This window comes from Callospermophilus lateralis, chromosome 3 (assembly GCF_048772815.1).
Source record: "Callospermophilus lateralis isolate mCalLat2 chromosome 3, mCalLat2.hap1, whole genome shotgun sequence".
NCBI classification, from domain to species: Eukaryota; Metazoa; Chordata; class Mammalia; order Rodentia; family Sciuridae; genus Callospermophilus; species Callospermophilus lateralis.
Genome location: NC_135307.1, coordinates 14,329,714 through 14,345,105, shown reverse-complemented (window position 1 = coordinate 14,345,105; position 15,392 = coordinate 14,329,714). Strand labels below are relative to the sequence as shown.

Genomic DNA, 15,392 nt, shown 5'->3' with positions numbered 1-15,392 from the left:
CACCTGCCTATAGTAATTCCCCAGTCATTGAAACTAGGTTGGACTGATTAGGTCACAGCTCTCACAATCCAATCATATTACTTCTGAATTTTCTTGCATTAACAGGAGCTTTTTGGAGATACCTCATTTCCACACTATAACAATGGACTAGCAGGAAGGATCTTATTCCTTGATTTCCTTGGTCCCTTGGGATTCTCGTAGGATGGACAGTTAACAGGCAAGACCTCCTACAGACAAGGCTTATTCAGCTCTAGGAGCTAAAGAGGATCCTGGAGAAACACCCGTTCCAAGGAATTTTCTACAGTCACACTCACCATGAGCCATTCCAGGAAGCAGAGGAAGGAGTTTGTGGGTAAGTGTACCTATAAAAAGAGTATTATTTTTCTCCACCAAAAATAAATGAACAAATAAAATAAGGATTGGTTTCCATTCTTTTCTCTGAGACCTACGTTGTGCCAACACTTGGGCCTGGCTCCTCTTCTTCTTACTCTGCCATCTCTCCCTCTGCTTAGGTGCTGTCTGTGACTCTTCTCCACTGGAGTTGCAGGGTGATGAGGTTCTAAGAGAACAGCACATTGTTCTAGGAAGAACAGGGAGACCCCATACTTCCAAGTGGAAACGTGAGGCTGCAGCACAGCTGGAATGTATCAGACTTTCTTGTGGCAACTGGATTGTTTTAGTAAAGCAAGAGAATAGCTAGTTTTGTTTAAAAGATGGCCCCTGGCACATAGTTTTAAAATTCTCTTTATTGGTGGTAGATAGTGGTAGGAGCTGCTTCACAGGCCAGGGGGAAAAAAACCAAAAAGGAACATGGTGATGATTGGAGGAAGGGGCAGCCCTGTCAGTGGTCGATGGAAGTGCCCATCTCAGTGGCATTAAAGTATATAGGGGATACTGGTGGCTCCTGTAGTTTCTACTGTGCATTCTCGGATCCAAAAAGAACAAGGTCTAGAGCTTTCAGCCTCACAGAGAGCCCAGCCTACAAGGTGACATCAAAACTAGAAGGCTTAAAAGGAGTTTTTAAAAGACATACTTTGCAGAAATAAGCATTAACATCCTCAACACAGATGACATGGTTAAGAGTCTTTTAATGTCTGTGAAGTTTTATGGGATTAATCATAATTTCTCTGAAACATATGTGAGACTTCTGGCTGCTGTGTCTCTAAAACCTAGGGGTTCTCAATTTTAATTGGAATGCAGGTCATGCTAATGACTACCATGTTGGGCCTGGCATCAAGGGATGAGGGTGTGGCGATGACGTGGTTGATATGGTGCAGTGGGCTGGCTGAGTCTCCTTCACTGCTGTTTATAGCTGAGGGACTCATCATTCCAAATTTAGACCCATCAACCATACTTGTTGGTCAGGATAAAAAGAACCCCAGCAGATGCAGGCAATGCATCAAGTCCAAGTGCTATGGATACCCTGAAGGTGTCTTCCTCTAACTTGTGGTACTCAGTGATAGGAGGTACAGGGCTCATTTTGGACTTGAAACCAGATATCTGTGCTCTCATGATCTTCTGTCCCCACAGCAAGTGACATGCTAAAACTCTTGGCACATGGTCCCTCTCTCAGCACTGTGCCACCATTTTAAGGGGTGGTCCTCCCTATTCCTATACATTTAAAAAAACCCCTATTCTCTTGAACTCCATTTTCTCTTTAAACATTGCCCATTTCATTACTTCACTTTTCCACAAAACTTTGTAAAGGATTTGTTTGTATGCACTGGTCTAATTCTTGTCCTGTCATTCTCCTTCCAGTAGGCTTTCCATCTCCCTGAACCTCAGAGTGACTCCATTCTTTAACTAAGATATAACCATTCAGCATAAAAGAAGTGACACCATTACTAGAGTGTGAAATTTCATGTGTATGCACCTGATTGCCATAAGCAATCACAACCATTACTCAGCTGAAAGAGCTGTTTTCAATATCAACAAAGACTTCCTCAGGACTTTGTTAGGAAGTGACAGCAGGTAGGTGCTTATATTTAAAACAGCCTGCCAGAAACCATCACAGCATCAAAAAGGTTAGAATTAAAGGGTGTTTACCTGATATACTAAAAAGGCTTTTGGTAAGTTTCAATGGATAGATTCCATATCCATATTTTTCTCCTATACCATAATCCAGCCTTTGTACCTCATTTCCAAAGCCCTGTACAGAAGTGATAAGACTTCTACTGATCTTATACTTTTCAAATACCTAAGCTATTTGTAAAAATTCAGGGTGAACACTGAGTTTATAGACCATGAGTCTGCTATAATGGTACACCAGCATGCTTCTGAGCATCCTTTTGAGAGTATTACCTTAGATTTTGTTTTATAGACCTACTTGCTTCCAAAATGCACATTCTAACTAAATACTTGGAGGTTAAAGATTGAGGAATTTGTATCTGTGAGGTAAAACTGCAACCTTCAAATGCAATCCCTGAGTCACAGAGAAACTTGCTCTCTCTTGACCAAACTGAAGTCATCGTAATTTTTACTTCCACAGAATGTTTGAGAAACTTCACTAAGAAACTGAATTTGAACTGGGATTCTAATTAGAATAAGATGTACTCCATTGTTGTATAAAATTTCAAAATATATTTTAGTCATGTATAACTAAAAAAAATTAAAAATAAAATAAGATAAGAAATTTTTATTTTATTTTAAAATATTTAAATTTTTATTTTATTTAAAAATTTTTAATTTTATTTTAAAAATAAAATAAAAAAGAAATTGAATCTGTTGTTCTCATTGGAAGTCACTGCTGCAGTGTTTCTTAGTTCTGACCTTTACTTAATGTGACTTTGTGCTCTTTATTTTTTTTTAAATAATTTTTAGTTGTTGATAGACATTTATTTTATTTACTTATTTATATGTGATACTGAGAATCGAACCCACTGCCTCACATGTGCTAGGCAAGTGCTCTACCACCGAGCTACAACCTCAGCCCCGCCAGCAGTACTTTTTTATTTTTTAATATTTTAATATTTTTAGTTGTAAATGGACACAATACCTTTATTTATTTATATCTGGTGCTGAGAACTAAACCTAGTGCCTCACACGTGTAAGGCAAGCGCTCTACCGCTGAGCTACAACTCCAGCTCCTATACTCTTTACTTTTGAACTGCCTGATATCCCATAGGTGTTATAAAATATCCTTTTTCAAGTTTTTTTTCAAGTTACTGGTACAGAACTGAATGATGGAAGGCCAGAGGATAGAGCATGCTATTGGGAGGAACTTAAGGAACAACAGAGTCAGAAAGTCATGCTTAGACAAAGCAAATAAAGAAAGGTCAATGTTAAATGCCAGAAACACCAGATGTATATACTAAGATACTAAGTGTATATACTAAAGTATGTATATATATGTATTATTTATATATTTTATAAATAATACACACATATATATATATAATATATATATAATATATATATATATATATATTATATATATATATACTTTTAGTCTGTTAATGGCAAAAGAGTTGGGAAGAAATGTATTATAACTGTCAAAATTAAGAAGAAATCTGGTCTATCTATGACTGCTTTTAAACTTTTTTTTGCAGTACTGGAGATTGAACTCACAAATGCTGGACAAGCACTCTCCCATTGGGGTACATCCCCAGATTATTTTTATCTGCTAGTCAACAGTGAACTGATAAAAAGGTAAAAGCTGACAGCAGGCACTAAACACCAAGCTTAATACATAGTAAGTAGTCAATAAATCATCTTTCCTCTTCATTTCCACCTCCCTGATCACGGGTGACTTCTTTAGGTCCAATCACTCAGCACAGAGTAACTTAAAGAACGATTTATCCCTAATAAGTTATATGATTTACCCCTCTACCAGAGGGAGAAATTTCATGTGCACATACATACCTGATTGCCATAAGCATACAAAAAGTGGCTTCGTGGATGAAATACCATTCCAACAGGAGAAGAAAACGAGGGAGGAAATAGGAAAGGTGGAAACTTTGGTTTGGAATTTGGGTTGTTCTTGGATATGACATTCACAGAGGCAATGGTAGTTTTCTTGAGCTAAATAAATAAAATATCAGAAATTTGTAAGAATTTGATCATTATTACTAGTCCACATTACAAACTTTAGACCTGTTTCTTAGATTTTGAGTAAGTTAGGGACATACCTCTCAACACAGCATAGAACTGGAAGGATTAGCAATCACTGATATTTCTTTACTCCACTGCCCTCCATTTTACAGATGTTGAAATTAAGTTTAGGAGGCAAAAATAATTTGTTTTAAAATTTTATAATCAAGGGCACAGAGAATTTTTCCTGAACCTGGCAGACAGAATCAAGTGACTGTGCTTATAACTCTCATGCCAAAAGTGTGGATGCCTGAGTCATATCCTAATTTTCTCATATCATGATCTTGAAGGGGATCAGACTATGACATCCCAAAATATAACACTTTGGAATAATTTTAAGCTGAAGAGACTTTTGGAATTCAACTGATGCAGAAGGAAAATCTTTCTCAGAGCTTCCTTTTCTGACTAAAAGCAACTTCTGGGAAATGATTGTCATAAACTTTTCTTCAGAGCAGATCTACTCCCAGAAAAGAAACTGAAAATAAAACCTACCCTTGTGGGAGATACCTAGATGGACAAATGTTATCTAACCTTCTTTTCTCCTGTTATTCTCCTGAAAACCAGTCATCTGTTTTCCCAAAACAAATGCATCAATTAAATCTCAATATTGTTCAACTTAAAATTATCTTGACACCAAAGTGGCATATTTTGGGGTATATTTTTCCACTCACCTTTACCTATTAAAATATCATCCCCCAATTTTAGCCACCCTTGAAATTACTCATCACTGAGTTTCTCTCATATAAATGAACACTGCATGTGTAAACTAACAGGTTTTTTCCCCTCCTATTAATATCACAAGGATTAAGGACCTTTGGAATAGAAAACATAGACATGTGGCAACAGGTCCCATTGTCTGCACATCTTAACTAACCACTTTATGGAACTTTAAATTTATAAGGAAAAAACTATCAGCTTATATTCTCCTGGAGAACTAATAGAGATTCATCACTCTGTCATTAGCATCATGGTTTCCACCGTCATCAAATGGAACAATCAGAGGTGATGAATCTCTAAAGTGTCAAACTGTATTCTTCATTGTAAATAATTTTGCTGTAGCCAATTTTATCATGTTCTATGGCTAAAGATAACAAGAATTTGGAGATAGCTTTTGATAAGGTAAATTTGCATTCTGGGAGTGTCACGAGCAATCACCTGGGCTATAAAACCTACCTTGTCGTATAAGAGGTAAATTCCAGCATCGTGCTCTTGGTCCATGAGAAATGTTACCACATTTGAGCGCATATAAGTTGCTATTTTATCTTGGTCAGGTAAGCAAGGAAACCATTCAACAAATGGTTCCTTACCAAAAAAACAAGAGCTCGACTATAAAAAGAGAAGGGAAAAGTTAATGCTGTTTTAGAAATGTAAGTCATCATAGTAAAACAAACTAATGAAGCATTGTGTTGCCCTAACTAATTACAAATCAAATGTTTAAATCTTCAAAGTCTTTGCTTCTTTTCTAAGGGAGATGAATCCAGGAAATATTGCAAAGCATCTCTTTCTGGTACAAATTATTTGTCAAGAATCATTGTGTAGACCTAGATTTAACATAGTTAGGTAACTACTATTAAAGCTAATCAGACCCACCACTGGGAGTATAGAGTGATTGATTGCTAAGCATTTCACCACATAAATTCCATTTTTTGGACTAATAACTACCCATGAAATCATGCATAACAAAAATTCTTACCTTTTAAAATATTTAATATCATACCTCACTTAGAGTCCTGTTTCTGTCAAAGGTGATAGTAATATAATCAACTATAAAATATAAAGGTACAGGAATTATGAATAGCATATATATTTCTACAACTAGGAGGGTTAGTGTTAATAAAATAGTCTTCAAAAAATAATAGATGTTGGGCTGGGGTAAAAAAATAATAGATGTTGTGGCTCAGCAGTAGAATGCTTGCCTTGCAAGTGCGAGGCCCTGGGTTTGATCTTCAGCAACACATAAAAATAAATTAATAAAAAAGGTATTGTGTCCAACTACAATTAAAAAATAAATATCAAGGATGTGTTATCAACTTATACTCAAATACAGATTTTTTTGCAGGTGTGTCTATTGTCTCAAATTTAAATTAGTTCTTCCCTTTATTTTAGGCCATTAATTTGTATAAATCAAACTTATCTTTACATTTTATTTTATTTTGATGTATGCCATTTTATTTAATCTCTATATATCATATATATTGAAAAAACCTGTTAATATATAGTTAACTAAAATTTACCTTCAAAATGTTCTTTGTTGGCAAAACATCTTTCATTATACCATAATTTTCCTTTGATATAATCAACCTATAAAAATAGATAAATGAAAATATCACTTAAGTAACATGTAGACTTAAGCTATAAAACAGAAAAACAACTTACCAAAAAATTCCAAGGTTTGATAATTCAGGGATGGGAGGCAAATAGAGAGGAAAACTGCATGCAAATGAAATAAAATGTTGTAGAATGAAAATAAGAAGCTAGAATGCAGATTTTGAACAATACACGCAAAAAAAGGAATACAAAGAGGAGAAATTGCACGACTTAGTTTGCATTATTGAAGATGCTATTGTCTATGACCCATCTTTCTGAAGCTAGCATCTGCCCTTAGTCTGTCATAAAAGGTTTATCTTTCATTCTGCATTAGCTGCAGCTGGGTTTAAGGAGCCTTCACGGATGCCTGAATGCAGCAAGTAGCAGCAAGAAAAAGGTATTGAAAATTGGTCATGAGAGAAGCTTCAAAGGAAGTGAGATGGTATGCACTGGGTATTCCTTATATGCAATTTGAGATGATTCTGTTACGAGAAGATTCTGACTTTCAAATTATTGTTGAGACACAGGGAGACTTTCTTACACTTTTATAGACACAATAATAACATCTATATCATCTGTGCATAAAAACCTTTTAAATATTCTAAAATTGTGGTGATGGTTAGACAACTCTGTAAAAATACAAAACAACATGGAATTATACAATTTAAAAAGATAAAGTTTATGGTATGTGAAATATGGCTCAATAAAAAATGGTAAAAAACAAACAGAAGGTCTTATAAGATGAAACAGACAACAATGTATTTGGTGTTCTATTGCCATTCAAGTTCAGGTATTATAATCAAATAAAACTTTTTGAGTTCTCAGATAAATCTTCAGATTTGCAGGATACAGTAATTATCATTATAATATCTGGGCATTTAATATAAAATCTTTATTGGGCCTTGAAATATTTCTCTTCTCCTGGGCATAGTGGTACATGCCTGTAATCCCAGTGGCTAAGGAGGCTAAGACAGGAGGATAGCAAGTTCAAAGCCAGCCTCAGCAATAGTGAGGCATTAAGCAACTCAGTGAGACCCTGTCTCTAAATAAAATACAAAATAGGGCTGGGGATGTGGCTCAGTGGGCAAGTGCCCTTGAGTTCAATCCTGGGTACCCCACCTGCGCCCCCCCCCCCAAGTTGTATTCCTATTCTGCCTCTTTAGATTCTTCTGGGATTTAAAAAAACAAACAGCCCTGTGATTAACCTTAGGAATAATTTAATCCCAGGATGTGCTCATGACCCAGGTCTGACCTAAAGTCACAGGATTGGTTAGGTATGAACATATAATCTGAGTCATGTGAATCGTGAAAATCAGCCTTAAGATGCTTGGGTGTCTTTATTCCTGTTGGGATTGCTAATTTGGTATCTGCAAACATGGTGGCTAACATAAAGGAAAGCAGGACCAAAAGTTGAAATGACAGAGTCCTCCAGATATCTGGTGGGGAGTGAACCCAGTCATGTTTGGAAGCCAGCTTTATCCCTTGAATTCCATATTTACATGAGTCGATAACTTTCTTTCCTTTGCTAAAATTAGCTTTAATTTGGCTTCTGTCATTTGTCTTCAGAAAGTTCCTGGCTATCTGCACTGGAAAAGAATCCAACTACCTTTTTTAAAAAAGTAAATTTTATTATTTATTCCTGAGCTTTATAAAATGATGTTATGGGATTTATAGATAGTAAAATGGTTACTAGAGTGGGCTATCTTTTTTGAAAAACAGCCACATTATATTATGTACTATGCTAAGATTTTTATTTAACTACCTTACTTCTAAGAGATAGATTTTTTTTGCCCATTTTAAAACAAAGAAATTGAGATCCAGAGAGTTATAGAACTCATTCAAAGTTATATGCTACATGGTAATAAATTAGCCAAAATTTGAATTCAGTCTGTCATTTATTCACTCATGGATTCATCAAATATTTATTGAAACTGCCCATGTACAAGGCAATGTGGTAACTGATTAGTAACAAGATAGCCCTTGGCCTGGAACCTAAAATCTTGGAACTAACCAGGTGTCTGCACAGACAAAACAGGGAGTCGAACGATAGGAATTAGTGCTGAGAGCTTTGCGAGTGCACGGGAGGGTTACCCTGGTGGTTAGCGAGGGACTCCTGGAGAGTGAGAAGAAATTTTCTAAAACAGAAAGAATGAGAGGGAGTGCATGCTAAGAAGATAAAATATGTCCTGCAAGAGACCTGATTTGTGAGAAGTGTGGACACATTAAGGGAAGGCAAGTATCTGGGCATGGCTGGAGAGATGGCTCAAGGAGGTGAGCAGGCACAAAGGATCTTGTAGTCTCACAGGACTTTGAATTCCATCCCTAAAGAAGTGACCCAAAGTCCATACTATTTCTATTTAAACACATTTTTGTGGGTAAGTAACAGATTTTGCCTCATGCCAATTTCCCAGTTTAGAGCTTTACACAGGGTGTGGATGTGCTGTGTCAATTATTCTTTCAAGTTATTCAAGCTGCTGCTAAAGTTTCACCTCTATGGAGAGGGATGCTCTAACCCTCCTCTTTTAAACAGAATATTGTTTTCCCTTGAATCTCCTTTTCTCTCATTCTGCTTTAGTTTCAGCACTTACAACTATCTAAAAATCTCATTATATATTTGTTTGTGTACTGGTTTATGATCTAGTTCCCTCAATAGAATGCTAAGCTATGTAAGAATAGGGACTTTACCTTAGGCACTGTGAAATACCACAAGTCCGAACAAGCATAGATTATAGTCAGTGATCAAAAAATTGTTGAATGGAGAAATCACCAAATATGAACTACTCAACTACTGCCCCCAAAGCTACATATATCCCATGCCTGACATCTTTTTTCCTCCAGTCAATCTTTACACAAAAGGTCTTATCCAAAGGTAAATCCCTATACCTTTAAGAATAATTTCATTTTTCCCCTTTCTTTCCTCCCTAGCCCCAATACCTCCCTATTTTCAGAACACTTGGATTTCCCTCCTTTTATCACTACCACACCTGAGATTTGTTGAGATATTTTGTTTCAATAGGATTTGTTATAAATCCTTGTAAATGGTAAAACCTCTATAAATGGAAATTTAAAAATTTAAAAAATATTTCATAAGCATTTCCCCCTTACTCTGCCAGTCCAAGTTCTAGAAGTGCATCGTACCAATATCCTTGGCCACATACAATTAATAGGAACAAAACTATTAACAGCAACATTGTATCAGCAAAGAAGTGGAAAATTACACAAGCATTCATCAACTGGGGACAGGTTAAATAAACCCTGGTAAGTTGGCATACTTGCAGCTATAAAAAAGAAACAAGGGGGAAAAAAAGAAAGAAAAGAGGTCATTCTTCATGTACCAGTATGGACTTTTTCCTGTGCTATATTAATAATGAAGAAAGTAAGTTATGTCTGTAGTATACTTGTATGTAGTGTAAGAAACCTGAGAAAAATATATAGCCCAAATTATTTGAATTTACATTAAAAACACTAAAAACATATGGAATGTTTACTTGTAAGGGACAGGGAAAACAGGCTGAGTATACACAGGTAGGCAGGGGTGAGACTTCTCAGTTTATGTCTTTATATAACTTTTTCGGTTTTTAATTACACGAATGTATCATCTATTAAAAAATAATTTTTAGATGTCAGAAATTCTCATTTCCCTTGCAACATGACATTTCTTTCTACAGACTGAATGTTTTTGTTCCTCCCTAATTCATATGTTGAAATTAATCTCCAGTACGATGGCATTTTTGAGAGGTGATCAGGTGGCTGAGACTTAGGTGTCTTTATCTGATCCGAGGATGGTTAGATACATGTGATTAGCACCCTTACACAAGAGAACCCAGAGAGATATGTCTTGCAACTCTGCTATGTGAGGTTACAGCAAGAAGACAGCTGTCTACAGACCAGAAAATGACCCTCACCAGACAGTGAAATGGCCAATATCTTGAAATCAGACTTGCCAGCCTCCAGAACTATGAGGAATCTCTGTTCTTTATAAGCCACCCTCTATGATATTTATGTTATAGCTGCCCAAATTGACTAAGACATCTCTGTTTCAAGAATCCTTGTCTAGTATATTACATTTTTACTTACATAGACAGAAAACATATAAGTTGATATTAGACTCTCAAGATCTGTACTAAAACAGCATAGTATTTCTATATAACTAACAGGCATATCCTCTTGTCTAAATCATCTCTAGATTACTTAATGCAATCTGAATATGTAAATAGTTGTTACACTACTTAGGATTAGGTAATAATGACAAGAAAATGAGTCTACTTGTTCAGTACAGATGCAATTCTCACCCCTAATATTTTTAATTTATAGTTGACTGAATATGTGGAGGTGAAGTGCAGATAGGAGGGTTGATTGTACTTCCCTCTGTTCATTTTTTAAAAAATTCTAATTTATGTTATGACAGCAGAATGCATTACAATTCATATTACACATATAAACACATTTTTTCATATCTCTGGTTGTATACAACTTATATTCACACCATTCATGTCTTTATATATGTACTTAGGGTAATGATGTCCATCTAATTACACCCCCATTTCTACCCGATGCTCCCTCCCTTCCCCTCTCACCTCTTCGCCCTATCTAGAGTTCATCTAATCTTCCCATGCTCCCCCTCCCAACCCTACTATGAACCTGCCTCCTTATATCAGAGAAAATATTTAGCATTTGTTTTTTTGGGATTGCTAACTTCACTTAGCATTATGTTCTCCAACTCCATCCATTTACCTGCAAATGCCATGATTTTATTCTCTTTTATTGCTGGGTAACATTCCATTGTATATATATAACACATTTTCTTTGTCCATTCATCTACTGAAGGGCATCTAGGTTGGTTCCACAGTTTAGCTACTGTGAATTGTGCTGCAATAAACACTGATGTAGCTGCATCCCTGTAGTATTCTGTTTTTAAGTTCTTTGGGTATAGACTGAAGAGTGGGATAGCTGGATCAAACGGTGGTTCCATTCCCAGTTTTCCAAGGAATTTCCATACTGCTTTCCATATTGGCTGTACCATTTTGTAGTCCCACTAGCAATATATGAGTGTGCCTTTCCCCCCAATATCCTCACCTTGTATTCTTAATAACTGCCATTCTGGCTGGAGTGAGATGAAATCTTAGAGTAGTTTTGATTTGCATTTCTCTACTTGCTAGAGATGTTGAACATTTTTTCATGTATTTGTTGATTGATTGTATATCACCTTCTGAGAAGTATCTGTTCAGTTCCTTGGCCCATTTATTGATTGGGCTGTTTGTTGTTTGGTATTTAGGTTTTTGAGTTCTTTATATACCCTAGAGATTAGTGCTCTATCTGATATGCAAGTGGTAAAAATTTGCTCCCAAGATGTAGGCTCTCTATTCACCCCACTGATTGTTTCTTTTGCTGAGAAGAAGCTTTTTTAGTTTGAGTCCATGCATTTATTAATTTTTGATTTTAATTCTTGCACTATAGGAACCTTATTAAGGAAGTAGGGGCCTAATCCAATATGATGGAGATTTGGGCCTACATTTTCTTATGTTAGATGCAGGGTCTCTGGTTTAATTCCAAGGTCCTCGATCCACTTTGAGTTGAGTTTTGTGCATGGTGAGAGATAGGGGTTTAATTTCATTTTGTTGCATATGGATTTCCAGTTTTCCCAGCACCATTTGTTGAAGAGGTTATCTTTTCTCCAATATATGTTTTTGGCGTCTTTGTCTAATATAAGGTAACTATAGTTATATGGGTTTGTCTCTGTGTCCTCTATTCTGTACCATTGGTCTACCAGTCTTTTTTGTGCCAATACCATGCTGTTTTTGTTACTATTGCTCTGTAGTATAGTTTAAGGTCTGGTATAGTGATGCCACCTGTTTCACTCTTTTTGCTAAGGATTGCTTTAGCTATTCTGGGTCTCTTATTTTTCTAGATGAATTTCATGACTGCCTTTTCTATTTCTATGAAGAATGTCATTCGGATTTTGATTGGAATTGCATTAAATCTGTACAATGCTTTTGGTAGTATGGTCATTTTGACAATATTAATTCTGCCTATCCAAGAACAAGGGAGATCTTTTCATCTTCTTTAGCGTTCTGTAGTTCTTGTTGTAGAGGTCTTTCACCTCTTTTTGTTAGGTTGATTCTCAAGTATTTTATTATTATTTTTTTGAGGCTATTGTAAATGGGGTAGTTTTCTGTGTTTCCCTTTCAGATATACAGAAATGATATGCATTGTCACTGATATACAGAAATGCATTTGATTTATAGGTGTTGATTTTTTATCTTGCTAATTTGCTGAATTCATTTACTAGTTCTAGAAGTTTTTTGGTGGAATCTTTTGGATCTTCTAGGTATAGAATCATATCATCTGCAAATAGTACTCATTTGAGTTCTTCTTTTTCTATTTGTATATTTTTAATTTCTTTCATCTATCTAATTGCTCTGGCCAGTGTTTCAAGAACTATTTTAAATAGAAGTGGTGAAAGAGGGCATCCCTGTCTTTTTTCAGTTTTTAGAGGGAATGCTTTTAATTTTTCTCCACTTATAATGATGCTGGCCTGCGGCTTAGTATAGATAGCTTTTACAATGTTGAGATGTGTTTCTGTTATCCCTAATTTTTCTAGTGTTTTGAACATGAAGGGGTGCTGTATTTTGTTGAACACTTTTTCTGCATCTATTGAGATGATCATATGGTTCTTATCTTTAAGTCTATTGATCTGATGAATTACATTTATTGATTTCTGTATGTTGAACCAACCTTGCATCTCTGGGATGAACCTCACTTGATCATGGTGCACTATCTTTTTGATATGTTTTTGTATTCAGTTTGCCAGAATTTTATTGAGAATTTTTATGTCTATGATCATTAGAGATATTGGTCTGAAGTTTTCTTTCTTTGATGTGTCTTTGCCTGGTTTGGAATCAGGATGATATTGGCCTCACAGAATGAGTTTGGAAGTGCTCCCTCTTTTTCTATTTCCTGAAATAAATTGAGGAATATTGGTATTAGTTCTTCTTTAAAGGTCTTGTAGAACTTAGCTGTGTATCCATCTGGTCCCAGGCTTTTCTTGGTGGGTAGGCTTCTGATGGCTTTTTCTATTTCATCGTTTGAAATTGATTTGTTTAAATTGTGTATATCATCCTGATTAAATTTGGGAAAATCATATGACTCTAGAAATTTTCAATGCCTTCCATATTTTCTATTGCTTTGGAGTACAAGTTTTCAAAATATTTTCTAATTATCTTCTGTATTTCTGTAGGTGTCTATGGTGATATTTCCTTTTTCACTGTGTATGTTAGTAATTTCAGTTTTCTCTCTCCTTCTCTTCATTATCATGGCTAAGGGTTTGTCAATTTTATTTATTTTTTCAAAGAACCAAGTTTTTGTTTTGTCAATTTTTTCAATTGTTTCTTTTGTTTCAATTTCATTGATTTCAGCTCTGATTTTAATTATTTCCTGTCTTCTATTTTGCTCTTGGTGTTGATTTGTTTTTCTTTTTCTAGGACTTTGAGATGTAATGTTAAGTCATTTGTTTGTTGACTTTTTCTTCTTTTAAGGAATGAACTCCACGCAATGAACTTTCCTCATAGTACTGCCTCCATAGTGTCCCAGAGATTTCGATAAATTGTATCTGTGTTCTCATTCACCTCTAAGAATTTTTTAATCTCCTCCTTGATGTCTTTTGTAACCCATTGTTCATTCAGTAGCATATTATTTAGTCTCTAGGTGTTGGAAGAGCTTTTTATTTATCGTTGATTTCTAATTCCATACCATTATGATCTAATAGAATGCAGGGTAGTATCTCTAATTTTTTAATATTTTCTAAGAGTTGCTTTGTGGCATAACATATGGTCTATTTTAGAGAAGGATCCATGTGCTGCTGAGAAGAAAGTGTATTCACTCATTGAAGGATGAAATATTCTATATATGTCAGTCAAATCTAAGTTATTGATTGCATTAGTGAATTCTGTAGTTTTTTTTCCAGCTTTTGTTTGTAAGAGCTATCCAGTGGTGAAAGAGGTGTGTTAAAGTCACCCAGAATTATTGTGTGGTGGTCTATTTGACTCTTGAACTTGAGAAGAGTTTGTCTGATGAATGTACACACTCTATTGTTTGGGCCATGTAAATTTATTATTGTTATTTCTTGTTGATGAATGGTTCCTTTAAGCAGTATGAAATATCCTTCTTTATCCCTTTTGATTAACTTTGGCTTGAAGTCTACTTTATTTGCTATGAGCATAGAAACCCCTGCTGCTTCTGCAGTCCATGTGGGTGGTTGCTGCGCCCCTCCCCTGACTGAGGCAAAGGCAAGGCCCTACTGAGGTGGATGGCACAAGGCGTCCATCCTCTGGAGGAGCTCAGAATGGGCTGGTTTGTTTTTATATTCCTGTTAATAAGTATAGTGGTGACTTCTCATATGACCATCAAGTATGAAGGAAAAAAACATGACTTTCCTAATTAATACAACTACTTCTAAAGAATAAATCTGTTTGCTCTAAATGCAATGATTCAGCTATGGAATGTAAATTGTTAATGTTTAATGAGAAAGTTTTTGAGAAATTAAATTAAAATCTAGAGAAGAAAAATTAATATTAAGAAGACAGATTAGCGCTTGGTATTGGGCAACTTGTTCTTGTTCCTGTGCACAATGGTTTGGTGCTCTTATTCTTATTTGATTAAAATTAGTAGCCTCTCTTTTCAAGTTAACTACTTGCCATAACTGTGGCACTGGTTCTAGTCAGTAAGTCAAGAAAGAATAGTCAAGGTACAGGTCAATAGTCTGGGACATTTTTAACTATTAAAAGCTAACTAAGCAGAAACAGTTCAAAGCAAAATGTAAACTGAAAGTAAAAATGCTTGCTTATGCATAAGCCAAGATACATTCTTCTTATCTAATTGTAGCTACATAATATTTTGTTTCTTTGAATAATGATTTCTGTTTGGTAATCACAAAATACTGTGAGCCTGCCAAAAATGAAAAGTATATATGATTAACTTCACAAGTAAAGATTGGGATT

General features: G+C 35.4%; 1 protein-coding gene across 1 annotated transcript in view; it reads right to left on the bottom strand.

Moving 5' to 3' along the window:
- Catsperb (catsper channel auxiliary subunit beta) overlaps positions 1–15,392 on the bottom strand; it is a 135,284-nt gene that overhangs the window by 65,598 nt on the left and 54,294 nt on the right. Inside the window, exons 10-13 of the mRNA XM_076847917.2 lie at positions 6,324–6,390; positions 5,807–5,853; positions 5,263–5,415; positions 3,862–4,020 (exon numbers count right to left, since the gene is read on the bottom strand). Of these exons, the coding sequence (XP_076704032.2) occupies positions 3,862–4,020; positions 5,263–5,415; positions 5,807–5,853; positions 6,324–6,390 (426 nt within the window). The remainder of the gene's footprint in view (positions 1–3,861; positions 4,021–5,262; positions 5,416–5,806; positions 5,854–6,323; positions 6,391–15,392) is intronic.